At 47.6% G+C, this 26500-nt stretch overlaps 4 protein-coding genes and 1 long non-coding RNA gene across 8 annotated transcripts; 1 reads left to right on the top strand and 4 right to left on the bottom strand.

The window, feature by feature from the left end:
• Positions 1 to 199: 199 nt before the first annotated feature.
• On the bottom strand, positions 200 to 3156 carry LOC105699436 (protein ABHD18). 2 transcript variants are annotated; one of them, XM_012424421.2, is made up of 9 exons: positions 2783 to 3156; positions 2578 to 2662; positions 2329 to 2511; positions 2130 to 2242; positions 1888 to 2026; positions 1622 to 1819; positions 1233 to 1551; positions 759 to 1002; positions 200 to 691 (listed from the first exon to the last, which is right to left on the bottom strand). In XM_012424421.2, exons 1-9 carry the CDS (start codon positions 2872 to 2874, stop codon positions 631 to 633), a joined length of 1434 nt encoding a protein of 477 aa, XP_012279844.1. In that variant the 5' UTR covers positions 2875 to 3156; the 3' UTR covers positions 200 to 630. The 2 variants fall into 2 exon arrangements, with proteins under 2 accessions (XP_012279844.1, XP_012279843.1); XM_012424420.2 differs by having other exon boundaries at positions 759 to 1044; positions 2783 to 3155.
• Positions 3157 to 3326: 170 nt separating this feature from the next.
• LOC105699435 lies at positions 3327 to 7823 on the bottom strand. 2 transcript variants are annotated; one of them, XM_012424419.2, is made up of 5 exons: positions 7312 to 7823; positions 5186 to 5808; positions 4624 to 5061; positions 4084 to 4347; positions 3327 to 3756 (listed from the first exon to the last, which is right to left on the bottom strand). In XM_012424419.2, exons 2-5 carry the CDS (start codon positions 5743 to 5745, stop codon positions 3498 to 3500), a joined length of 1521 nt encoding a protein of 506 aa, XP_012279842.1. In that variant the 5' UTR covers positions 5746 to 5808; positions 7312 to 7823; the 3' UTR covers positions 3327 to 3497. The 2 variants fall into 2 exon arrangements, with proteins under 2 accessions (XP_012279842.1, XP_012279841.1); XM_012424418.2 differs by lacking the exon at positions 7312 to 7823 and adding an exon at positions 5879 to 5968.
• Positions 7824 to 8891: 1068 nt separating this feature from the next.
• Positions 8892 to 13922, bottom strand: LOC105699437. 2 transcript variants are annotated; one of them, XR_001104027.2, is made up of 3 exons: positions 12063 to 13922; positions 10102 to 11605; positions 8892 to 10035 (listed from the first exon to the last, which is right to left on the bottom strand). It is a non-coding gene; the product is annotated as an uncharacterized LOC105699437 (long non-coding RNA). The 2 variants fall into 2 exon arrangements; XR_001104028.2 differs by having other exon boundaries at positions 10102 to 10285.
• A 1095-nt stretch (positions 13923 to 15017) lies between these two features.
• LOC105699285 (tumor necrosis factor receptor superfamily member 14) lies at positions 15018 to 16417 on the top strand. The gene is made up of 2 exons (XM_012424156.1): positions 15018 to 15022; positions 15191 to 16417. Exons 1-2 carry the CDS (start codon positions 15018 to 15020, stop codon positions 15702 to 15704), a joined length of 519 nt encoding a protein of 172 aa, XP_012279579.1. The 3' UTR covers positions 15705 to 16417.
• LOC105699434 (AP-2 complex subunit alpha) lies at positions 16247 to 26403 on the bottom strand. The gene is made up of 14 exons (XM_012424416.2): positions 26204 to 26403; positions 25378 to 25466; positions 24366 to 24577; positions 23477 to 23670; positions 22946 to 23177; positions 22734 to 22842; positions 21961 to 22604; positions 21757 to 21888; positions 21469 to 21666; positions 21040 to 21374; positions 20695 to 20963; positions 20479 to 20623; positions 20198 to 20405; positions 16247 to 20127 (listed from the first exon to the last, which is right to left on the bottom strand). Exons 2-14 carry the CDS (start codon positions 25439 to 25441, stop codon positions 20050 to 20052), a joined length of 2820 nt encoding a protein of 939 aa, XP_012279839.1. The 5' UTR covers positions 25442 to 25466; positions 26204 to 26403; the 3' UTR covers positions 16247 to 20049.
• Positions 26404 to 26500: the final 97 nt, after the last annotated feature.

Below are 26500 nucleotides of genomic sequence, written 5' to 3'. Positions count from 1 at the left end.
TTTTCGCGACCCAACCGCCATTTTTGAATATTCTATACAATAATTTGAATTGTGCGATGATTTTCAGGGATTTTCAAATTCTTAAGGAATCTTTAGCCTCAAATGGGCAGATACTAGTTTCTTTTTTTGGGTTTTGAATTAATAAGTGGTAAGTAAATCGCGGTCTCCAGAAATTGTTTGTAAGGTTTGGAGAGAATGGTTCAACGGAAAAATATTCATTTAATTGAGCGAATATAAATGGGGTACAATTTCTTACGAATCCGCGCTCGTATAAAGCGGGAATTATGCCCCATTTTAGGGTAAATGTACACGTAAATATATTACATATAGAAACAACATGGTGTAAACGGTAGAGCGGAGCTGTTCACAGACCCTGCGATTGTCAGATTATTCAAACGCATTTGCTGCTGTAAGTTTAACAATATATATATGTATCACGGTTGAGGAATATCTTCAAGGTCGAGGGTTTTTAACGATCACCCTGCTCGATCTTGGATCGAACTGGCTAATCGGTAATATTTGCACATACTTGATTCTTTGAACACATTACAAGTCTAATCGAGAAGAATCAATTCATCACTGCTGATTTTTGCTATATCGATTAAATCTTAGGCTTAAGAACATTGGGTGTCAACTGTCGTCGATAGGATATTTTTTCAAGGATCGTTCGAATGCTTCGGCTATGGTTGATCTGAAAAGAGCCAGTTTTCAAACTGGGTAACAGGAAAGTTAGAGAATAACTAATAACAGGGTCTTACCTGAAGGCTTTTTGGTGGAGTAAATAAGCTGTCACGTGGCCAGCATTAATAAATCGAATCTCAGCTCCGGGCCAAATTTGTTCGAGACTCATACAACCCTCTCGTGGGATGTAGGCATCGTCTCTTGCACACACTGCAATGATGAGTTCGGTATCGACAGGAACTTCAAAGTTTTGGAGATGAGTACATTCGTCCATAATGCCTCGCATGAATTGCAGTGCTTCCCTTTCTCGCCATTTACTATCTGAAAATAATGGGTGCTTCGATACGGGCAATAGGCACACCCCTATTAAAAAAATTCAGTTTAGTAATAAATAAAAAACGTGCACATTAGTGTCAGAATGGAGTAGGGAACTAGAATGACAGGGGCAACACCTAACTACATTCCATAATCATTAAGTGCAAAACGTCATTCATATGCAATGATGAAATATGCAATGCTCGAAAATAAAAATTATAATATGCTTCATTTACCCTTCACAATTTCAGCTTCGCTTCCTTTAAATCTTGGAGAAATAAGATTTAGGGGAAACATTCTAGCCGCTGCTTTCTCTTCGGCAATATGACATTTATGTACCTTATCACCATTACTTGAGTTATTGTTTTTATCAGTATTGCTTATGTTACGAGCATTGTCTCCGCCAGAACCAATACCGTTGCTATCAATGCCTTGCTTTGTGATTTTACTCTTCTCTTTGCTGTCAAGGCTTTTTGATTCTTTTCTTATTTGATTCATTCTTTGCAAACTGGCTGGGTAATGTTTCGCAAAATGTTGGCCAGCTAAAAAAGCATCCTGTAATTAGATCATTGCATGAATAAATCATTAAGTTGGTATGTGTCAAGGGAAGGGTGATTTTACTCACGTCTTGATCTATTATTTTTACCATCTTGGCAAGATCGTTCTGGTAAACTTCATTTTCAAAATACTGAGTCTCCAGTAACTCCCAGTTAATCGATGCGCTCATAACTCCTTCTGTAAATACTGGCGATGCTGTCGACCATGACAGACATGGCACGAGAGGAATAGGTTTAGGCCAGTTTGTTGCAGCAAGCGAAGCCATCTGCAAATGTCAATACAGATGATAAAAATGAATGATGCGAGGAAACATAAATCTCTGGGACTACGTACATGTCCTCCCATTGATAAACCTGTTAATCCCAAGGGTCCAAATCCCTGTTGTTCGCACCAATTTAACAAAACAATTGATTCCAAGATTAGGCAACCACCCATGATGAAGATATCGGATACATTATGTAAGCTCGAGCGTCTATCAAGAAAAACTTCTTTTTGATAAATAAAAGTATAAATTACCAAATGTAAATGAAAAAACTCTTATCTAGTACAAACCTGGCTGTAAAATTTATTCTTACATTTGATCTTTTGGCTTTCTCAGCCCATAAAATGGATTTTCCAGTAATACAGCAGCGATTCCGAATTCTTTAAGTAGTGGCTTAGCTATTAAATTACGTCTTCTCCAAAAAAACTATAAAGGTTATGAAACGTCCGATTTAGAAGTGTTTAATTAATTGCTAATTATTAATTAATCGTAAGAGAAAAAAAATTTCCTACATGATCTCCCGTGCCTGCGAGGTGTAAGCATATAGGTTTGACTTTGTGCGACTGCCATTTGCGTGGTAAAATTATTTGAAAATAAGCCGTCTTTGCCTCTTCTGGCATAATCATTGGTAAATACATATCGAAAGGGGACTGAAAGTATCCTTCGATAACGTGACAGTCGGACCATTCTTCGTCCTGCCACATGAAAGATGGTTAGCACAATGCTCCAATAAATGTTCATTTATATCGTGCAAGCTTTACCTTTGTAATCGTTATAGGATAATTTGGAGAAATAAGATTGTAACAAGCTTCACGATTAGAGACGATTTTCCTGAATTCGAATATTCTGAAATGAAAACGTCTCGTCACGGTATATATTTAAATATCAACCAACGTGGCCCAGGGCAAATAAAAATTCCTGAAGGAAATTAAAAATCCACAGGAGCATTTTTATAGGTTAAGTTACCTTTTCAAATTCTCAGGCTTGCCCCAGCCTTTGGTAAAGAATTTCGTGAGCAAAATACTTCTGTAGACGGCATCCAGGCGACTAGGGGGCATGATAAAAGTAAAATCCTTCTTAACTAAAAATACGTCGAAGTCGGAGAAAGCCTCGCGTATAAATTCATAGAAAAATACTACATAAGCAGATACGAAACCGTACGTCGCTCACATTATCCCCGACTAAGATAACCTCCAATTTCGCCCGTCGCATTGATAACGAATTCTAGATGCGACATCTCGCAACGGTTCCTTTTTTCCCTCCGAAATATTCACCAAGGGCAGATTATTTATACCACTAATAATTTCTTTACGCGCGGCGCCCTTACCACGTATCGATACCGCATTAACTGGTGCGTTGAGAAGCGGTCGTTCGATATATCGACCTAATCGATATCCCTGATACTCCGGCATGGCTCCAATTTTGAGGTGAAATATTCATCACCGTTTAAATAAAATATCGCTACCAAACCGCGATCGATGGTTAGATTCAAGGTAAGAATAACAATCCGGAACGTCCATATATTTTTAATAATTCGCTCATAAATCTTATCCTTGCGCAAGGAATTAAGTACCATTTATTTTATCACAGTTCTCGTTATTCGTCCCGTATTAGGTTGAAAAATTTCGTGAACGTTCCTTTCGCAGGATTTTTCTTAAACTACGGCGTCCTGTTCCTGCAGTTAGTTATTCGAGGACACCAAAGGCACGCCAAGGGACGAAGAAGAGGCCGAAGAGATGAAATTCTCGTAAAAACACTCGTCACCAGCCTTTTCGGACGAGCTATAAAAGGACTTCTCCAAAACCGAATTAGCCGATCGCTCTCGTCGCTCCTCCAGCTCTTCATTGGTAAAATTCATAGCTCGATCAATAGCATCGTTCAGCCACCGGTTTAAAAAATTCTGAACACGCCTAAACCTGCTGGCGAAACTGAACATGACCCTGGAATTAAAAGCGCATCAGTTATTTATACATTTCAATTTAATAACGCCAGCGAACACGCCGGAATGTAAATCGGCTCGAATATAAATCAGAATTAATATCAATTGGCTATTGACCAGGTCGCAATTGTTAATTTACGTGAACCGGGAATTAATCGAGCAATTTTAGTCGAAGTAGCGAATGCTACACTGTTAAACAAAAATTTGTCCAAATGTTATAAAATGATATATTTTTTAACGGTGTAGCAATCGCTCGTCGAGTCTTTTTGGGATTAACGATAATTTCTTTGTAACTCATGTAATTAATTTTTTATAGGGATTTACGTACTTCAGGATGAATAGCCTGATGCATGACCGATAAGACATGGAGGCGTACAATCTGGGCATGTGCAGTTCAAGTACGTCCGTGAGGTAGTACAATGCAATCTCGAAGCTGGATCCGGGGAAATAATATCGCACCCCTTCGACAACGCACCTCATCAGGTGCTCCCATTCGGGTATGACGTTTCTCAAATTCGGTTTCACCCAAAACTCGATGAGATCCCGCGAACGCTGCTGCACATCTTGAAGATTACCTCTGCAGAAGTTGTACCTGAAGAGGAAAACGATAGTCACACTTCCTCTCAAAGGATAACGATAAAACTTGGCCCATAAGTTCTTGCCCTAAAATATCGAAAATGTCACTCATTTCAAGCAAGGCATAAAAACACCCGTAGAGCTCTAGGAAGAGGTGAACGACGAAGAAGATCTTGATTAAAATTCTAAAATTGAACTGTTTAATTTTTCTTTAAGGTATGTAAGGACGGCATGAGCTCAAGGGACCGTTTAATGCGAAGAAGTTAATTTCCAGGTCGCCTGGTGCACGTACTCGTCCTCGATCCCTAGGAGGTACCCGAGTCCTCTCCAGAGGTGGCAGAAAGCCTCCAGGTCCTCGTCGGAGGCGTAGTGTATACCGAATCGCTGTGGATGCAGTATTACCAGTCCCAGGAAGCCGAACTGGGTGATCGCCATGTCCGTCTGGTTAATCCCCGTCAACCTGGCACTGTTGGTCATGTACCAGCACTGTCCTGGAGCAGGTGCAGGACAGGTGTATCGAAAGTCTTCTAACAAGGACTCCCTGGCAGGGCACCAGGCATTGGGTATCCTGGTGGCCTGGTCGACCTCTTCATAGCTCGACTTGTTTATCCTCTCCCTGACCGTTCTATGCATTTGTCGGACAACCCTGATGTCCTTGTACGCCGAGGTTCCCTCGGTCCAAGGGTCCTCCGTGTACCAGTTCCTCACCCGGATGCCCGTCGACAAGTACCTTCAAGGTAGTTACCCTTTTAATTAAAACTCTATCTTTAGAAATGAAAATAACGACGACTTAATGTGCTAAAAGTTCGTTAATACAAGTTTTACTGAATTCTTCCAGATGATGAAGGAGGTACCTCTTGAACGCCGCGAAAGGCGTGCTGGACTTGCCGGTGATGATCATGGGTTTCAGCCCCTCGGCGAAAGAGAAGAGGACGAAGAGGGAGAGCAGCTGCGAGTAGAAGACCCCGAAGAAGTGATCCCTGGCGAATTTTTGACCCCTGTGGAATTTATCCAGGTCTAGCCAGGGTGGTCTTTCGGCTTGCGACCTGCCGCAGTCCCCGGTCCTTAGGGCCCCTTTCGTCGCGTTCTTCAGGAACTCTGGGAGGATTCCGAAGGCCTCGTGAGCGTCTTTGCGAGCTTGTTCCGCGTTTTCGGGGGGGACGAGGGATAAAATGTGCTGGACTAATTCCTCTTCTTTCAGAAAGCCGTTCTCCGACGAGGTCTCGTCTTCCACGGCGCTTCTGCTGTCCAGGTCCGTCAGGTCGTCGAGGCCGCTCGGCTCGAAGCCGCTGTCCTCGTCGCTCTCGCGTTTCAAACTGTCGTCCTCGTCCTTTGACATGTAAGTATTGTGAAACTCCGAAGTCTTTCGAAAGACCCGTTGCTTCGGAGACTGCATGTCGGCAGCCCTCTTCATGGTCTCCGGATTGACATTAAATAATCTTTGGTGGAGGTTCCACCTGGAGAGTGCTGGTGACCCCTGCAAAAAAAAAAGGGAAATGCTACCGTTAGAAGAGACTTACACGAGGATGCAACGAGGAGACACGAACTCTCAAATGGAAGCTGTCGATGAAGCTGCTCTCTCGAATCAGCGAGAATCGATGCACTAAAAGGAAATACGACTCTTAGAAGAGGATGCAACGAATAGAAGCTGGACTCAGATCAGCGAGAGTGTTGATGCACCTCCGACCGCGTTACGGTTCACTTTGAGCCGCGCTATCGTACCCTACTCCGACTAGCAACGCGGACGAAAGAGGGAGAAAAAAGGACAAATTGCGAACATAAACAGGGTTAAAGACTGAAGATGGCTAGTCGTGACGCAACGAGCTCGTAGTCACGTTAATCTTCCATTCGTCAGATTTCCAAGGCCGCAATTCCGACCCGGTCGGAAAACTAACCCCGACCTTGGCCACGAACATGAGGTCTGCCCATGGACTCAGTGAGTTTCCTCGGAGCTTCAACTCCTCCACCGTCTCCATTTAATCATTCCGGACCTGCCAAAATGGTAAACAAGAGTGACGCAGAGCCAAAGTCGTCCCTGAGGCTTCCCTCTTTTATTTTTCCCGGCGGACAGGATGATCGGCATCTTTCGAATCGTATATAATGCTGCTTGGATAGTCGAAACGTCGAAAGTAGCATTTAGAAAATCTTGCAACACGAGTTGCGGTATGTTAACGTCTTTTTCCAGTGACACTCGGGAGTGACGTCTACGGTCGTGGTTAGATCACTGCTGCTCGCCTTGAGGCTCGTGCAAGCTGCAGAATGTATCCGGAAAGAGACTGCAACTTGCACCTCGGGACTCCGCGGGGCATCCTGCAATGCGAGAGCGAGATAAATGTATGTACTCCGAGAAACGTATTATAAATGCGTTAGAAGGAGTACTGCTCCTCTCTCCAAATCCGCCGAGTCGACTTCTCTCCCACGCTTCGTGCCGGCCCTCGCAGTGTCATTCGTTTTATTACCGATGCAAACTACGGAGAAACCGCCTCGAGGGCGTGCAAAAAATACGGAGTTGCATCCCTTCGGGATAAAAAAAAACGAAAAAAACCGGTCAGCCGTGGTAATTGCGGCCATCGCGCATGCAGCGCCGCACAGGCCTCATGGCGTTGCTTGGCTTGTAGTGACATAGGTCAGTGCCACGGTCAAGGTCGACATAGAGAAACCGGAAGGAGTCTCTAATCGTCGATTTTTAACTGAAAGTCACACGTTTCTCCCGAAGAATAAATTATATCGAGATCCAAGGCACGCGTGACAATTAATTAGAATTATAATAAGGCACTCGTAATCACCTGTTCCGCGCATATAACCTGATTCGCTTTTCCATGAATCGGGGACCGATAAAAAGGCCAAGAAAACCCGCCTTATTTCCGCCTTACTTCTAAAACGAGTAAAACGACTATTTCGACCTTGACCATCCAGCAGATCTCGTGGCTCCGTGTTCTTGGTTAAATAATCCTCTGATTGCAACTGCGGCTCGACTTACGCGTGCTCATGGTGCGGCGACGACTCGACCGAGGTTTCGACTAATCGGGGCGAACTTTCGCGGTGTCAAGGGAGAAGGTCGTGTCAAAAGGTGTCGGATCTGTTATAAGAGCTCGCAGTTCATTCTGACAGTGTTACCTGGTCGGAAAACGACGCGGCACGGCGTCTTTTGGCATCGATCGCGTCCCTTGCACGCCTAGATATAGCACAACCCGGTCAGGCATGCGCATTTCGTTTCGCTCAAAATTAGACTTAAGAAAGACCGCGTGACAATTTTCAAGAAATCGCCATTTAAAAGATACACGTGACAACCGATATGATGTCTTTATGTAGAACGACTGGCTTCAGGATTACATCTAAAAAAAAAGGAGAAAAAAAATGCGCGTTCTCTTTGTTGCCATTTTACATTGTACTCCGCCAAATTGCAGAGAGAAAAAGCGAGAGGTTCGGCCGCACCGAAAATTGGCATAAGCGGATATGCACCTGTACAGGGCCGACCCTCTTTTCGGCAATGCACTCACGGTCTCGTGAACACTCGCATGAATTAGCATTACGATCCCGTGAGTCGAGCATAAAACTTAATCCGCAATTGCAGGCCTAATTACACCACTCCCGGCCGGGAAGTCCGTCCACACCGCGGTAAAAAAAGGGCATTAACGTCCATTCCTACACGCATTGTAATCAATGAATCGGGTACCACCTCGAAAGGAAAGTACCCACGCGCGTTCGATGCACCTGCACCTGCACCTCGACACCGCGGAACGATCGCATAGTTCTAATCGTAAAAATTCCCTGGCACCTCTGTAAGGTGAGCTCGGTGGTGCAGTCTTGCACCGCATGCACATTCAGCCGCACAAAAGCGTCCCCTTGCATCGGGAGTCGTATCTTGGGCAGTAAAGGCGCCGTCAAAAACGTCAAAGTCGGGAGGACTACTCGACAAAGTCTCCTGGCGCGACGACGCAGGTGCATCCGGGACTGCACTTGCTCTAGAGTTCCCTGAAATTTTGAGGAAGTGTCATTTCGCGAATTTTTTATCCCCCCACCTCGGAATTATTCACCGGTCCGCGGCCTTTGGTCTCTTCATTCGGATTTCTCGTCTCCTTTTTACAAGGGCGTTTCGACGCAACTCTGTTGAATATTTCCGCAGGCTCGGGGACCGACCTGGGGCGGTTCCTCGGTGGTTAGCGATGACGGTACTTGGAGTATAATGACCGCTTCTCGCGAACCGCGGTGCAGCGTGATATAATGGCTCGATATAACACGCCGCTCGTGGGCGGAGTATTATTTATGTATGGGAAACTCGGCATCCTGCGAGATGCCCGGCTCTTCCCTTGAGCCATACCGTCCTGCGTTATTTAATGCACCCCCGACTCTTCCTTACACATCCTGGCTTGTTAAGCCACCTCGTAGGTCGTAACAGAATCGCGTAATAACGTCGTCCCTTATCAACTCCAGATTGACCCTTCCGAATAAATCGGGTTTCCTGTACGAACGGTCGTCGGCAGAGAGAACTTGCTTAAGTGAAAATTACTCGGCAGGGTATGACGCGGGACTTTTGTTAGGGGACTTTCCTCGAAAAATGAGAGGCACACCCGCTCTGCGGTAAGAAGGCCGGCTGTCACGTGGCGGCCGTGCACCTGTCCATGCACCGCCAGTGCACTCGCGCGCACCGCTGCACCGTCGAGTCCTGTAACCGCGTGACAGCCCTACCTTCGAAACGTCCACCAGCTAAAATAGAAACAAACCGATAATATATGTCAAAACATGTATATTGTCGTATCTAGTAATTATTAGTACCAATTATCAAGTACACTGGATGTGACAGAATTCCTGGACACGGCTTACACGTAACAATTCCCGTTGAAAAGGGGAGTCGATAAATCCTGAACTATTTTTTTTTTCTATGATGCATGCGGTGATAATTATTCGAAAAACAATCACGAGTCGATTAATTACTGTACTTGGTAAACTGTGCGCCGTGGAAAGAAATATTGGACCAAAGGTACCTCCCGATTTTTAATTAAAAATCGGTACAGAAATTAATAATCTATGGGAGAAATATCCGTGGCATTATTTTTTAAGGTATTAATATTTTTACCATTGTGTACTATATGAATATTTGCGTAAAAAAGAGTAAGAAGGAAAGAGAGGGATCTTCCGGTAGACCAGGTGAGAGGAGAGGGTTGAAGGTGTCAAGAACGTGGGGGTAGGTCCAGGTGGAGGGGAGTCACGTGAGCGTGAGGCCGCGTGCTTCAGCATCCTCATCAGGAAGCGCTCATTCCGCGCGCAGCGCGCAACCGTGCACCATCGTCGCGTTCCTCGTTCCCATAGAACCACCATCAAACTCCCGAAATAAACATCAAATCAGAGACCATCGATAAAAAAAAAGAAATCTTAAAAAAGAATCCGTGAAATCGGCCCAGAAGAAGTGCACCGAAAAATCGAAACTCCTCTCGCCATTCACCGCGGCTCCATCGACCTGCAGTGATCGATACCGAATTTCGGATTTCCGATAAATCCAGGAGTTCCCGAAGAGGGTACTTGCCGGCGTGGAAGTCTTCGGAAGAGAACCCACGTGGGAAGTGATCGATACCGAATTTCGGAGTTCCTGAAGAAGGTACTTGACGGCTTCGAAGTCTTCGGAAGAGGACCCACGTGGGGGGAGATCGGAGCAGCGAAGATGAAGACGTGGACGATCCTGACGACCCTGTGCCTCCTCCTGGTTCTTGCAGAGGTAAAGATCAAGAAAGATCATTTTTTATTCCAAGTTTGATAAGAGAGATGACGTTACCTTATCGCACCTCGGCTCCCTCGTCGCCTCTTTGTCCCCCAAGAAATGGTTCTCGAAGAGAAGTCGTTTCGTCCCCGGTTATGCTCGGCTAAGTCCTCGATCGGGCGAGACGATTGAGGTCTCGACTGAACGAATCCCGAACTCGAACTCGAACTCGAAGTCCTGCCTCCTCCGGAGCCGACGTCTGGGGACAAAAGTAAAGTGCATTGACACGCTCCACGGGTTGATTTCTATTTTTTTTCTCCCCGGCATTATATCGCCATTGCGATTGCAGAGGCGCCGATAACGACTATCATAGCCTCTCTTCAGGCAGGATGAGTTGCGTAAGGTCGGGAGGGAGGAAGCAATAATTCTTTACCATTACCAGTCGCGTCCTCGATTTCCGCGCCGGATGCGAACGTACATTGGTACAAAGTTTTCCGATATTTCGACCACTTTCGGATGCAATTGTGTAATGAGACTCGTGGCTCGCTTTTACTATCAGAGCATGCATTTTAAATTAATTAAAGCAACAAGACAGCGGCACCTAATAGGTCGATCGTTCAGGAGTTATTTTTTTTATACTGGATGTAAATCGGTATTTCATCCCCACAATTCCACACAGTGGAATTTCAATTTTTTAATTAAATCTAGAAAATGCGCAGAAAATTTAGCAAAATTTTGGAGTCGCGACCCTAAGGAGCACCTTGAAGAGCGCGTGGGAATCGGCCAGGATGAATCGAGGAGGATTGTTCCTCCTTTTGTACCCTGAGGAGGTGGTGTCCATTCCCAAGGGACCCGGGAATGGCATTGTGATAGTTTCGCGCGTTCCTTGGCCACGCGTGTGCGTGAATGATAAGATCGGTTCGCACGCATCTCTAGAACGAGGGAAGGTGCGCGAAGAAAACCGCTTTAGAAGGGTGCAGCCGGAAACGAAAGAAAGAAAAAAAAAAGTAATCCCGAGGTCGTGGGAAGTCTCCCCAAGCCCGAAGAGTAGCACGAGTGAGTTTGAAAATGGGACTCAGAGCCGAGTTCTCGGATTTCCGAATTTTCCTGGGAATTTACCGCGAGTCGCCGGAGGCGAGACACCCCCCGGAAGTAGCGACTCTCTTCAGGGAAACAATGGGAGGAAAAGACGGAGGGCTAAGACCCGTAAGAGAAGCTGGAGAAAGAAAACCCGGAATCAAAAGTGGGAGGGTGCCTCCTCGCCTCGGGATAGGACTAGGGAAACACCCTGAAGAATTCATTCTCTTCGATGCAGCTAATTTAGCGCCGCCCTCGAAGCCTCCCTCTTCGGGTACCTCTTCCAGGCTCGTATAAAATTCCATATGCTTTTAAAAATTGAAATAAAGAAACATACAATGGGAAAGTAGAGTACAGGTGAAAAGCACCCCTTCGCTGCGAGCAAGAATTGAAAAAACGCCCTGAAGAATTCATCCTCCTCTTCCACGAGGCTAATTTAGCGTAACCCTCGAAACACGTCTTCAGGTACCTCTTCCAGGCTCGTATAAAATTCCACGTGGTCCTGAAAATTGAAAGATAATGTATATATAAAAAAAAAAGGGGGATAGTAGAACGCGGACGGAAAAGTCAATCGAGCCCTGGAGAACGCACCTGAGCCACGTGGGTGCGTTGCGTTGCGCGATAAAAAAAAAATAAATAAATAAATAAAAAAACTAGGTGGGCGTGGGTGTGTGAAAACTCGCCGGGAAGAATGCAGTGCCAGAGCTATTCAGTTCAGTGGGGTATTTCGCGGTTTACGAGTCTCATTAGCATGCCATGGGAACAGAGCGGAGAGTCGCTTCCTCGCTTCCTTGCGGCCGATTCGCGGCGGAAAACGAGACGTCCCCTCGCTAACGAGCGCCGGCTAAACGGAATCTTCGAGGGCCCTTCGTTCCCCTTAATTTCCCCGCCATCCGGAATTGTCAGGGTAGTCTCGTGGGTGAAAGCGCGGCGAAAACGCGGCGAAAGGCCCTCATTACCGGGTTGCCGTCTCGTTAAACGACTCGCGAGTTGATTGGACGATCGGCGGCTCCAGCGGAAAGTCACCCCCACTGGTGGCCCAGTTTCCGGTGGGTCCCTTCGAGTTCCTCTTCAGGGGTCTCTTCGGGTTCCTCTTCAGAGGGCAGAAAACCCTGGACCATTTGTTGAGAAAGGCTCGATACTCCCTGAAAAAAATATTTGCATGAACCATTAATTACTTCCGTATGTCTTGGTCCCAATGTTAGAGAGAGAATTTCAAAAATGTCTATAAACAATTAAAAAAAAAAAAAAGAGATTTCATGGATGTCAGGGTCTTGCTCGCGTTGTAACATGAGGACGCCCCGATCGATCAAGAGGCTGGAAAGAAGGCTTATGAATATTATTCCTGGACCGAATTATCGGTCGACCCGGAATCGAGACAATGTCGGGGGAACAAAAAAGCCGTCCCAGGGTTCGTTAAAGCGGTATTCCCTCCCGATTTTTCACCCAGGAAGGCGGACGAGAGGGCGGTAAATTCCCGGGAAATTGGAGTAAATTAAGCCGGGTCAAATGAAACCGGGGTATGTCTCGCGTTAATCGTGTAACCGACTATGGTAATGTTCGCATTCGGGCAGAAAGGCGGGGAAAAAGTCGGAGCCAGCTGCCTCGAGCCCACTTCCGATAGGAAGTGGAAGCACGTGGTGCGTGACCTGCGGAAATGGCCTCTCCGGTGGAGTTTGTACATTCGTGGGTATACAGAAGAATTCGTCCTATCGGTTCAGTCCGGACACCGGAATTAACCCTTCGACGGCCAACCCCTTTATACGTGTAAAATTTCAATTTATATAAACCCTATCTATATATTTTAATTTTTTTTTTTATATACGAGAAATGTATATTGTATGTCTTGACACGCAACGAAGCGCTCGAAAAGGAACGATGGTGAACAGGAGGGTCTGGTGATTTCGCAGGTTCGTTAAATAAATTATTAGTCCAATTGTCGTTATTTGGACAGTCCCAGAAGAGGCCTCAGGCCCTGAAGACGCGCGCCCCGGCGCGTGACCGCACTTTACGACTACGAAAAGGCGATGCTCCTTTCCGCGAATGTCCGGGTCGGCAAAAAGAGGATGCGGCGGGAGGTCCTTTCGGTTTTCGTGTCCTGGAGCGGAACGAACGGTAATGGCACCTCGCCCAAGGCACGTGTCCACTTCCCGAAGAAGTCCCAGAAGAAGCGGTCCTCGAAAGTCGAAAGGGGAGCCACGTTAATCGGGGACCTCGCTCGGGGCCAGGATTTCGAGAAACCAAATCGGCAGATCGGCATCTCGTGTCCTGGGACTCGAAAATTCCGGCGGAAAAGAAATTATCCACCGTCCCCCTCGAGCGAACGGCCAACTGGCGCGAGATTACTTCTCCATTATTTGGAACTCCAAAATGGCATCGAAAAGTCCCTGCAAAAGAGAAAAATAAATAATAATTATCCTCGCTCCTCCGGAAGATAACTTCTTCTCAACCAGGAATTCGAAAATGGCGTTGAGAGCTCACCGCAAAAAATAAAAATGATCCTTCGTCCCCTTAGTCGCAAACCCGCCAACTGGCGCGAGATCCTCGCGATTACTTCTCCATTACTTGTTGAAACATATGCCCCCTCGCAGGTGAGCTCGCCAGGGTTCCTGATCGTTATTTTCAACCCGGTGCCCCGTGCTCGTCCTGCCAAGAAATTGGCAGGATGCACCCCTTTTACCACCGTTCTCGCCCCAGCTCGACCTGCGGTCCCCTTTCCCTCTTCAGGGTCCTCTTCGAGTTCTCCTTCCGTTGCGGCTTCGCGGTACCCGCTTCCTAAAAGGGAACAGGAATTAATAACAACTCGAGGTGGTTCCACCTCGCTGGAAGGAGGAAACGGGCTTGTAAAAATTCATGAGAGGAGAAAAGAAATTCATTTCGCCAGGCCGGGAGCAGATCGAGGGAAATCGATCGGGCCCGGTGCGATCGCCACCTGACTCGACGCGTGCCCGACGCGGTGCACACGCGTAATGCGTGCACTCGGGACAGGAGAGAGAGGAAGATTACCTTTTGGGTGGCTTTTACTTCAAGGATAAACGCGAGGAACGGACACCGGGTGTTCGATTCACCTGACGTCGAGCTGGCGCGTGCCGAGCGCAGCTGCCGACTTTTCTCCTCGAGTTAATGAAGATGACCATGACGGAAATTCTACACCGACCAATTCTGAAACAGAAGACGAGGTCGTGGTATATAATTCCAAGGAACGTCGTAAAAATTAATTATACATGTATATAATATGATGATGCGGATAACGAAAGAAATGGTGCACCGAGTTCCGATAGACACCATTCCTTTAGGACGGCTTAAAGATGAATCTCTCTAAGATTAATGTATTGATTAAAAATGAAAAATATAATACATGCCCTTAAGGATCATATGAATTTGGAGGAGGCAGAGAGGGCCACATTAGTCATCTATCCTGCCGTCCAGGGAATCCTATTGGTCGGCTCGTTTTCCCCGACAACAAGGGGGTACCAAATTGTAGGGCAGGACCTATTCGAAAGGATGCACCGGGCCCGTGGCAGCTTCGCCGTCAGCTGCGGACCCTTGTCGCCGAGGGGCCCGATCGGGGGGCGGATAATTTTGAAGGGCGGAGTAGCAGATGGAAATCGAAAGGCCGGATCGAGGACAAGCATGCCCGGCGGGGGCGAGGTCCCAGGACGCGTCGAAATAGGAATATCGTCGTTCAGTATCCACGGATCTCGAGTCTCTCTTCAGGGTCCTCTTCTAAATAACATATCTCTAAGACCGTCCTTTCGCGTCGTTGCCTCGTTCTGTGACTTAGCAACGCGATCAGCAAGGTGTTCTCCAAGTCAGCTGGTCCTCGCGCCCGTTGCACCTGTTCTCCATAGGGACCACCTTTCGTCGCGCTTGAAAGGTGTACCTGCAATTGCGACGTTACGGTTGAAGTGCCGATGAGGTTCGGGAGGACTTCTAATTGATATTTCGTTTTTACCTGGGTATAAGTCTCGTCTGAACCTCTCCGATGCCGCAGACTCCCCCGGAGACGTGCCTGAATTTGCATAGCAGGATATAAATACAATTTAGATAGTACAAGTATAAATATGAATTTACATTAAGTAAACAGAGTAGCAAGGATATCGACTGACCAAAGAGCTTTCTTCCAGGTGTCGGAGGGCAAGCCGCACACGAGGCACCACCACGGGGGCACCCACTGCAGCAGATGCGGTCCAGGTTGGGGAGTGACGAGCAGATGCTCCCGAGGGAAGGACACGGAATGTGGGAAGTGTCCTCGAGGGACGTACAGTCCTCACCACAGCACTCAGCCCTGCTGGATCTGCTCGAGGTGCGGTCCGGGTCTGTACGAGGCGCACCCCTGCACGCCCAGGGCGGACACGGTCTGCGACTCCTGCCACAGGCGAGTCCTGGACAACGAGGACTTCCTGAGGAAGTGCAAGACCCGCGCCAACTTCTTCCTGGCCCCCGAAGACGCCCAGAGCACCGGCGAGCAGAGCGTCCTGGTGAACGAGCCGGTCGACGGCTACGAGGGGAACGACCGCCAGGAGATCCTGAAGGAGGACGTGGAAGCGGCACTAGGAGGCGTCATTGACGAAGAGTCCAACAGGATGCAGAGGCTGTGAGGTCCTGTCCTCTTGCGCCGATCTTAATCCTCTTCTGACACGATCTTCGCGTCCAGAATCGTCCCAAGGTGTCCAAGGACCTTACCTCGATGCCGAAGACGTCCCCGAAGACCCTGCACTTCGTCGCTCCTCCTCCAGGAAAAAAACTCCCGTTTCCCCTCCATACCCTGGAAGGTGGATAAAAATTAGACAAAAACTCGGTCTACCCCGAAGAACCCTCGAGTCGCAATCCTGACCTCTTCCATCGCTCTCGACCCGTTCCCAGGGAGTCGTTCCAAGATCCCCTTACCTCACCTTCCGAAATCTCGAAGAGGACCCCGAAGACCTCCCTGAAGATTCTCAAATCCATGCGAGACGCTTCCCTCGACCAGGAGTCGCCTCTTTCCCAGGCTTCCCATACATGTATGAAAATTCCGTAGCCAGGGTCCTGGTCCCCAGGAGTCTCGCCGAGCCCGCCGAGTCCCCTGAAATCTCACGGATTGTTGTAAACTAGTCAATCAACGGTGCGGCCCGTCGTACAAAAATAGTCCTTTTGAACAGCGGCGTGTACACGTGGCTTTATTGTAATGTGCCGTTTACAGATGGTCTCGTTAAGTCGGCCGCTCGTCGAGTTAATGCGTAAACGCAGGGCTCGGCGTTAACCGGCGAGCGCCGACGACCGTCTCGTTGTCGAACGAGAAGAGAAAGAGGGAGATAGAGAGAGAGAGAGAGAAAACGAAACAATGTCGGAAACGAGTACTGCGAGCGTAATGAGCTAAGCTATACATCTCTCTACGATGATCCCACGCTGGATGATCCTTCGACCCATGTACAGAAACAGCGTCGCGTGTCGTAATATTAATCTCTCTATATAATATGTATATGTATACTTTATATATATATATATATATACTCTATATATATAATATCCAAAGACTCGTAGGGTACAATTCGTACGAATCGCGCATGTACGCCCACGTGGATGAGAGGGTTTCGCGAGACCCTCGCGCGTGTCAATCGTTCCTTCGCATCTTCACTTGTCCTCGGATTAATTCACTCTCCACATGTCCTCGGTTAATTAAGGGCTTGGAAATTTGCGTAGGCATTAACGAGTGCGAACGTCCTGGGGAGGCGCTCCTCCGACTCCGTACCCGACCCGGCGAGTTTACCTCATAAACAAAGAAATAAGAAAAACCGATGATAAGCCTGATAATGGCCCTAAAGTGACGTCCGAAAACGCGAAGAGACCCCCCCGGCAGGTCCGGAAGTGGATTTCGAGTTCCTCCCCGGAGGATATGCCATTAACTATTAATTTAGGGGTCGAACTTAAGATCCACTTAGCCGGCTATCGCCGTGAGGCGTTTATTAAATAACTAGGTTAATTAAAGCCGCAGAAACTCGGAGATTCAGAGGCTAGGTTCGACCCCGATTGGAGAGTCCCCCTGATAGGGCTGATAAGAGGCAGTCATTCGGTCCTCGTAATCGTTATCAGGAGCCGGGAACGAAGAACGGAGAGGAGGTTCGCCTTATCCGGAGGAATGTCTCCAGCTATGATAACAAAGGGATTCTCGAGTAAACCGCGAGTCCATTCACGAACGTCGATGTGTGTGTGTCTGTGTGAGCGTGATGCGTAATAATTATCATACATACATTATAAGTCGCGTCATATGTCTATATATATATAATATATGTAATATATATATTATACATATATCATTGGTTCGGCCCAGAGGTTCGAAAGAGACGAGACGACGATAACTCGTCCCCTCCGAGACCTCGCGATCGCAGAGAAAGAGAGAGAACGAAGAACAGGTGACAAGCCGACACTTTCGCGAGCTTAAGTCTTACTTAATGATAAGAACGCGCCCTCGATAATATCTCATAAGTAGAATAAAGAGATACACGATTGACCCCGTCGTCTGGGTAAATGTGCCGTATCAATGATCCCGTAAATGTCTCGCTTTTCTCGAGTCCTCGAGTTCTCCTTCATTCCTCGTCTTTCCCGGATTTCGCTCTCGGCGAGTTTCCTCTCTACGGCTATACTAAGCGAGGCGATTAACGGATTGAACCACGCGAGCCGACATGTCAAACGAAATACATTTGTACAATCGCAGGGGTTACTACACGACACTCGTACACGGTTCTACGGCCACGTGGAGGTCGCCATAAGAGCTGAAGAGAGGGGTCGCCATGACACGAAGGAAGCCAGTTTTACATAGTACATACTATACGCAACGATTATATTTATTATATATCGACATAATAAATATATACGTGTTCTATATGTATATATAGTATGCAGCACTCGCTCACATATAGTACACACCAGATAAAACCCGAGGTCGCAACGGAGAGAAATGAAGCACTCGACATGGAACCTTTGTACGGGATGTTACACATATATATGCATATACATATATACCGTGCGATGGTATAAATCAATTCCTAACATACATGTACATATAAAGCTAAACGATACAAAATGGCGCGACGAGTCGGGGAGAGCGCTGGTCCGCAATTCTCATGGGAAAGTCCAGGAAAAAGTCGACTTGTGATCATCCGGGAAGGACGAGCCGATCCCAGGGGATGCCCAGGGCATCCTCAGGGGATCGCTCCCAAACTCAGAAGAGCAAAATAAAAAAGAATCCGCAGAAGTGGCAACGTTCGCCATTAGAGCTAACAACAAATCGTGGAGGCGCACTTTCGTGGATCCTTACACATAATTCAAATATATATATATGTCTATACATATACGTGCATATTAACACATGGAATATAACTTAATCCTTGGCTCCGCACTCTCTTCAAGTCTGTACAGAGTATAAGTGTACGAGCACTACGCACGGTGTCCATTAACGGGATCTAACAATTAATCGTTAATCAGGTGTTAAACCGACGCACGACATTTATTTCCGATTTCACGGGGCCGAAATCTCGCCCCCCAAATCCATGACTGGCCACTCGGCGAAGCTCGCTAATTAAATCGACTCGTTGATCGTTAAGATTAATTATTATCTGAGATTCGGGCGCGTGTCTCCTTGGCCTCGCCTTTATTCGTGGTCCTCTTCGTGTGGCTCTTCGAGTAACTCTTCGAGACGACTGTCAATCTGGACCGTGAGGAAAGAGGCTTGCCGGGGTTTCTCTACGCCATGGTGAACGGGTGCGCACAGCTGGTCGTTGCGAAAACCAGGAAATCAGTAGCCCGCAATTAATCGGAGCACCTATTTACAATTGAAACGTTAAAATGTACAATTTAGCCATCGGCAAGGGGCCGGGCACCCTGAAGAACGCGTCTGGTCCTTCGTTACAGGATCAACGCCCTAGGTAAATATACAACTCCCTGAAGAGACCGGCGAGGACGATCCGGGAGATCGCGGGTGATCGTTGCACGACGAGAAGGGAATAAAAAAAAAAATAGTATACGAACCATCGACCCCTGAATCAATAAATCACCGAGGCTGCAGTTAAAAAGTCGCACCCACGCAGCCTCTCGCGGTACCAGCCATGGATTTCCTGCCACATCCCTCGGATTCTTCGGGTTCTCTCGTTGAGATACGCGAAATCCTTCCAATTAGTTCCAAATCGCGGCGACGAGGTCGCTGCGTGCGGCGAAACCGGCGCAGCGACGAGAGAGGCGATCCCTTTGAGCTTCGTTATACGTGTGTACGAGTACAGTGGGAATTAATATTCCATACATTTCATACGTTTTATACTTTCGCCGTGGCCTCGCATGGAAGCGAACGGAAGTGGAGGTCCCGCAGAAAATGGCCGACGAGAAAATACGACCCCCAAGGGGCGACGTCCGACCCTGAAGAGTTTACCTCCACTAGGTCATCCCGTTCCCCTGAGATCGCACTTCCCGTCGACGTAGGAAAACCATTTAGCAGTCTATCCTCCGTCCCCTGACATGGAGAAACGAAGAACGAGGGGGTAAAAAAGGAAGAGAAGAAAAAAGAACGCGAAAGCGGCCCCATGCGCCGAAACATAAATTAATAAAAAATATCATCTGACCTTCACACGGACTAATACTGCCCACCGTGGCTCGATCTAGGTCTCTCTCTCGGTTTCCTTAAGCTTCGTTATACCTAAACTCCCCTCGTCCTGCCCGACCAAGTGGCGATACGCTCGTATGGGCTGTCGCTTACGCAGACATCGCTACTCGTCCTTAATGGAGATCGTTACCGCGGGGTATAAGGGCGCAATCTTGGGTACAACGCGTTCCTCGTTAACGGGTGATCGATCGTTACCATCGTCCGATTGTCCGACTCGCTGGTCGTTAATCAATGGCCGAAGACGAGCGATCGAGTATCCTGGGACGCGCGGATGATCGAAGAGGGTGGGAATCGCTGCGAGCCTCTTGGCCCGATTAGAACTGGTCCACCAGCAGGTCACAGATCTCCACCGACATCGACTCTTTACTCGAGCGCACCGTCAGGCGGAACATCTGCAGAAGGGTGGAGGAATAAATAAATACCGATCATCCCTAGGATTAAGGGGATGTCAAAGTGACTCACCTGCGCTTGTTTGTTAGGCTCAAGACGCAGCAAACAGCCGACCTGCTGCGCTCTCATGTGCACGATTCCGGCGCAGACGAAATTGTCAGGATTCGGGTCGATGCCGTCCAGCAACTGCATCCCGAAGCCCTGAAGCTTGGTGCGCACTTGGTCCAGGTCCATCGGCTGCTGGGCCTTGAAGATCTTCTGCGAACGCTGCTGGTTCGCCCTGAAACGGAGACTCGATAAAGACACGAATTCGATAACCAGCTACATGTCTACGATTGAATCCGTTCATTTACCCTCCGAGGTTCTTCCATCTGGCGAAGAACGACTCCCCGTTCATCTCGGTGGGCTCGAAGAACTTGTTGATCGTCAGGGGTAGTTTCATCATGATCTCCTGGGGTATGTTGTTGTAGATGAAGGAGATCATCATGCTGGGCGCGTCTGTAAGTTACGAGTTATGGGGTGATGCTCAGGTTAATTCCCTGGTAATCAGTTGACAATAGTCGACCAACCGCTGTAATCGTCGATGCACTCCGCGTTGATAGTCTGCTGGATCTGGGCACCAGCTTCCAGGGCCGGGTCGACGGGCTTCACCTGGACGGCTAGCCTCGCCTGGTTCTCCTTCGACCACGAGAGTTGAGGCTGGAAGCTGTGCAAGGCGTACTGCGTTTTATTTCCGTAGAACAGCCCAATGCGGCCCAAATTCTGCCGGAACTCGGACTTGACGCCGATCTGGATCAGGTCGTTCTCGAAGAGTACGCCGTTGTTCTTGCAGACGAACCTGGGAGCGCGAGGGTTTGATTATAAACCTGGTCCCGTATTAAAGTACCGATGTAAAGATATCGAACGGGTCTCACTTCTTAGGGTTGTAGGTATTCTGGGCACCGTTGGTCGCTCCGACCTTGTTCGGCATGCTGTAGATGTCCCCGAGGACGTCCAACAGGACTCCCGTGTTGCTGGAGGGCTGGGAAGAGGGAGGCGTCGAAAGACCTAGCAGATCGGCCGAGGAATTATTTACGGTAGCCGTGGTCGCCGTAGAAGCAGACTCGGCGTGATGATTCGTATTGGGAGCCGGGCTCTTGCTTTCCCTGATCTCGTTTTCAGGCACCCGGCCGGGTTTCTTCTTCTTCAGCACCGCCAGAATCGAGGACTCCCTCTCAGGGAAGGCCGGCATCTCCTCCAGGACCGTGGCCTGCGGCGAAAGGATCCCGATTATTCCTCAGATCTATTTACGGAACGAAGAATCCTCTTATATATAAATTATAAAACTATATAAAACCACTTGCCAGGACATCCGTCGAGGCGATGATGCTGAGTTGCAGGTACTCCGAAGCTCGTTGCTGCAGCTCGGCGTCGGCGCTGCGCAGGTTGCTATGCTGCTTGAAGACTTCCTGGATCTGGCCTCTGATCTCCGGGAAGAGGTTGACGAACTTGATGTACGTGGAGAGCAGTAACGCTCGTGTCATAGGCGAGCATAAATGGTACTGAAAAAAGAGAATTTATAACACATATTATACATGTGTTATATGCATTATATATGGATTCTCTTCTCCGGCACTTTTAAGACCTCCCACCTTGGAATGTAAGAGCTGGAATTGCACCGACGGTGAAGAGCGCTGGTCGCCGGCGATTAAGTTCCCGAATTCGCCGAGGATGTAGCCGCCAACCTTGACCATGTTTTCGTGGCAAGCCGGGGCTTGTAGAGCCTAAAAAGGAGCCCGAAGGTAAGTAAGGGAGTTGGATTAGCTTTACTTAACGGCGCCTCCTGGTGGACTCACCTCAAAGACCGTTTTCGCGGCGTAGCCCTGGACGTCGTCCCTGTTGATGACTATTTGGATGACCCTGTACCAGACCTCCTCGGAGACGTAGTCACCCGCTATCCTAATGAGATTCAATATCACGTCGACGTACCACGTGTAATCCGTGGCGTACTTCTCGGCTAAGATCGCGACCTTCAGCACCATTTCTTCCCTAATGGAATAGTCGGCCGTCTCTAAATAATTTAACATCTCCTGTACTATCTCTTCGGCGTTGCTCTTGTCGCACATGGCGTACAAGAGATCCACCGCCTGTTGCCTGACGGACACGTCCTTCTCCATCTTCATGGACAGTATCACGACCTCCTGGTGCTTCTTCACAGCCTCATGGGAGAACTCCGACGTGGCGAGATGGCACATGGACTCGAGGGCTAAGTAACGAAGATTCGTCTCTCGGTTAGATAAGAACTGGCCGAGCTGGTTGCACGCGCGCACCAGGAGATTTGGCTCGCTGTCGTTGTGGATTATGAGGCTGATGGCCTCGAAAAGAACGGCGTTTTTCGCGTTCGAGTGCTGGACCTTCTTCGATTTTGGCGGCTCCTGGGCCTTGTTGAGTATTGTCTCCAGGCACTCGTTCAATCTTCCCCGGACTCCCGGATCCTCTGCTGTTGGGGATTAATTAGGATATTTCAATTAACGCTCGACCAATTAGATTAAAAAAAATATACACCGTTTCCTGAATAATATATAAGTGCAAGAAACTGAAGGCATGCCTTCTTCGGTCCCAGATTTACCTGGCGGAGTGTAATTCTGCAGTAGTCGAAGCAGCTTTACGGAGAGCCATGGGGCAGGCACGAAGTAGTACGTGTAGTCCTGCAGATCGGTGTAGCTTGAAGTCACGATCTGTTGTAAAGAATATCTAGAGTTATTAGGGACTCTTTTAGAAAATTTAATGAGATTTATGAACATCGGGTCATCTCATTTAATGAGATACAAGATCACGTACTCGACTCAGCCTGGAGACTGCAAGACTGACGCAGCCCTTATACTCATCCGGGTTCCGCTTGACAAGAGCATCGATCAGCGAAGCAGCAGCAGTGACCACTCCCAAGTGTTGGTCATTCAGCAGGTGGACGATCCGCGATGTCCACTCTCCCCCTGGGACGACATCAGGTGCAGTCCTCAGCAATCGGAGGAGACAAAGTGCAGCACTCTGTTTTACAACGTCCATGGTGTCCCTGCGATATATAAATTAATTCCCTAATTATTTATATTAATTTCTCCCTAACTTCAGGCCAAATTAGAATAACTCGCATGAACTTAACGAGAAATAATTCGTGAGGTGCGTGTACTCAGGTTCGAAGCTTGTCGGAGGCAAAAACTAAAATGCTCTGCTGCGAGATAAAATCCATAGTTTACCTAAGGTACAGGCGGCTAGATCCAATTAAGCAATAGTGAGAGAGAAATGTGTAGTTTGTTTGAGTGGTTCCTCGTGTGCATGTGGAAGTTTACTGGGATCGACCTCTCCGATACTCACCCAGACACCAGGAGTTTTGGGATCTCGTTGCCAAAGGCCTCTGCCATTTCTTTGCTGCCGATGTTGGCGATGCATTGCAGGGCCAGGTTCACGTGGATCGGGTTCCGGGATGCAAGATCGTTCTTTATGCTCTGGATGATTAGCTTAATGAGATCGCTGTTCGTGTTGACCAGCACCGATATGAACAGGTAGCCCTGGGGGGAACGGAGACATTGTGTCATTGGAAACAAACGAGGGAGCGATGACTGTTTTCTGTTAGCCAGCCATGTTATTTAACCCTAGACACTGACACTACAAAATCGCTTGTGCTCCTTTAATAAATAAAAAATATATTATCTAAGTAAGTCAAAATGCCAGATTCGTCATCGGTGAAAAGACAGTCTCCCATAAGCAGTTAAATTTGTGCTTACTATAAATCGACATGGAAAACATTCTCAAGTCACAATCTGAGCATGAAGTAAAAATTAATGGCACGAATGGTGCGTCCAAATGTGAGAGGAAAAAGTATGAAATGAAACACATGATGTCCTTTTGGAAGAGACTCCTGTTGGCATGCTTAACGCAGGATGATTTTTCAGACTACTTTCAAACCTTAAGTGAAAGGTACAACTGATTTATATTTTTATTAATTTTTCTCTGCGAATTGTGCAAATGTAACCCCAGGAATTTGTATTTGTATCGTAGCACCAAGTGCGCAGGATGCTCGGATATTACGATACATGGTGATGGTGGGCCAGAGAATTAATGAAAGAGAACGGAGAAAATTCTTTTTCAAGAGGAAGGTGGTGCAGGTAAAATGTAAACGTATTTTAAATATTTCACTTGATAGATGATTAAAGGAAAGTGCTTTCTAGCGAGTCAATTTTACAGATTACGACTCGATACCTACTATTTGCTTCTCCGAGTACTTGTTGGATGAGAGAAGGTTGACCGCCTCCATGTGGCCGAAGTCAATATCATGGCCCAGTAGAAATATGAAAAGTAACTTGCAAACATATTTCTTCTTTTGATAGCCATCGATAGTCTTGTCGCCTTTGAATTTACTTCGAATATTCGCCAGTTCCTTATTTATCCTCTTGATCTCCGCCTCTTTGCTCTTACCTGCATTCAAGAAAACCCCCGATGTCTTTAATTATTGTTAAAGGATTAACGTGAAAAGATCTCAGAAATTTTCTGGCATAAGAGATACGTTACTCTAAAATTTCAACTATTATCTCTCTCCTGCTAAGATGTTATTGATTTCCTGTCAGACTAGATAAATTCCCAGTGTCTGAAAATAATTTCTAAATGCGCAAAGCGATATGAAATTTATAATTGATAGGATGCCAGATGGATAAATAAAAGTCTATTTTTAAACAATTCTTCAGTATTTAATAGTATAGCTATGTCACCGGAGTAAATAACTCATCGAAACTCGACATACAAAGCCATAATGGCAGTCTGCCACTTGGCTCGGCAGTGACAATTGCATGTATTGATTACTACGACACATTTTCCATTCACGAATCATCGGAACAATCCGAATAATCATGAAATACCGCCATGACATTTTGGACATCCAATTTTCTTTTCGTTAACACATTAGAGATAACTCATTAGACAGATATCAAAGTGTTACATATTGCCAGTTGAAAGTCAACTGCTATCAAAAAGATAGGCCTATATCGGAGCTCCGCCCCCATGTCTCACACTCCCTGCATTTAAAATGTATGAATTAGTCTCAATGTGTATCTTCGTCATTGAATGGCCAGCAATACCGAGAGAAAAAAAGCTTCTACAAGCTCAAAAAAAAATAGGTTATCACTCTATCGATCTCGAGACTGGATCTAAACCCACTCTGCGTAAATTCCCCACCCTCTGCCGCGTCAAATTATTAATGAAAACTATGTATTCCAACTCACAGTTCCTGATGTCTGAAATAAAGACGGCAAGTCCTCGCATGCCATCCCCTCGCACAGCCGGCATCTTGCCTCCCTTTGCTACGAATCACCTACGACATTAAAAAAGAAATACTAGGATTAATTTCATCAGCGATACATAACCTCTCTCTCCTCCTCTGTGAAATACACCTAAAATCTAAGCACGCACTCCGGGCTCCAAAGCCAGCGGAGCACTATGAGAGAACGGAGAGAACTTTAAGCCCCATCGCACGAGTACGATCTCTGAACGAGCTCGATTACAATTCTGTGCAAACGCAGCGAAGATCATTGGTCCCTCGATTCCTTCCCTGGCAAGCAAATCTGCAAACGTTCAAATTCCCGAGTCAGCGTACACAGATAAGAATTCACTTTGACACAAGCTACCGTCGCAGGTTGTGCAATGTCAAAACTGGGACCGCAACCACCTGAGGCCAGGATGTAATAGTGTACCCCTGGGTCTTAAAACTCTTAGAACGGTATCATTAAGTAGCATGGTCTCGCCAGTGGTAGGCATAGATAAGAATGCAGATTTTGACAGCGTGCCGACTCCCACATTGGCAGCGAAAGATTTGACGAGCGGCCGATCTTATCGGGCCGGCCGCGTCGGCAGCTCTCGGCCATCGATCGTCGGGTTCGCAACAATCGGCTCGCCTTTCGCGAATCGATCTCGCTCGGAATCGCGCGCCGCGAATGTGGAGTTCAGGCCGGGTCAGGCCGCGACCGCCTCCGCCGAGGCGGCGAGAACTGCCGAGAGGACGCCTTCCCCCGGGAATTCGCTCGCATAACCTCCACGGCCGCGAATACGTACCGATCTGGCAGAGGGACGTGTTCGCGTGCAACTTGGTTACGGATTACGCACGGCGGGCGTCGACTAGGCGCGAGTCGGTCCCTGTGATCTCGTAGCTGTCGCCATTTGCAACCGCTGACTAGCTGACGGCTCTTCGAGGTGTCATGGCCGCGCCTTGGCCAAGCGCAGACGACGCGCTACCGGTCTGCGCATGCGCGCCACTTTTCAATCCGACGACCACCCGGCACGTCGATGTCCCCTCGTGATCCACTTTCGCGACTTTATTTCGTGGTATCACACACCGCGAGAATTGATGAT

Source organism: Orussus abietinus, unplaced genomic scaffold, assembly GCF_000612105.2.
Source record: "Orussus abietinus isolate OABI.00-Male unplaced genomic scaffold, Oabi_2.0 scaffold8, whole genome shotgun sequence".
In the NCBI taxonomy this organism is placed as follows: Eukaryota; Metazoa; Arthropoda; class Insecta; order Hymenoptera; family Orussidae; genus Orussus; species Orussus abietinus.
Note: the sequence above shows the minus strand (reverse complement) of the source record. Positions and strands in the feature narration are given on the sequence as shown.

Excerpts from the sequence above, each read along its gene's own strand:
- LOC105699434 (XM_012424416.2), bottom strand. The coding sequence starts at position 25,441 with ATGCCGGCTGTGCGAGGGGATGGCATGCGAGGACTTGCCGTCTTTATT. Across the intron at positions 23,178-23,476 it reads CCAAAACTCCTGGTGTCTGG|GGACACCATGGACGTTGTAA; the intron begins GTGAGTATCGGA and ends TATATATCGCAG. Across the intron at positions 22,843-22,945 it reads CAGTCTCCAGGCTGAGTCGA|ATCGTGACTTCAAGCTACAC; the intron begins GTACGTGATCTT and ends TCTTTACAACAG.
- LOC105699436 (XM_012424420.2), bottom strand. The coding sequence starts at position 2,874 with ATGCCCCCTAGTCGCCTGGATGCCGTCTACAGAAGTATTTTGCTCACG. Across the intron at positions 2,512-2,577 it reads ATCCTATAACGATTACAAAG|GACGAAGAATGGTCCGACTG; the intron begins GTAAAGCTTGCA and ends TTCATGTGGCAG. Across the intron at positions 1,552-1,621 it reads TAAAAATAATAGATCAAGAC|GATGCTTTTTTAGCTGGCCA; the intron begins GTGAGTAAAATC and ends ATCTAATTACAG.
- LOC105699435 (XM_012424419.2), bottom strand. The coding sequence starts at position 5,745 with ATGAAGAGGGCTGCCGACATGCAGTCTCCGAAGCAACGGGTCTTTCGA. Across the intron at positions 5,062-5,185 it reads CCTTTCGCGGCGTTCAAGAG|GTACTTGTCGACGGGCATCC; the intron begins GTACCTCCTTCA and ends ACTACCTTGAAG. Across the intron at positions 3,757-4,083 it reads ATCAGGCTATTCATCCTGAA|GGTCATGTTCAGTTTCGCCA; the intron begins GTACGTAAATCC and ends TTTTAATTCCAG.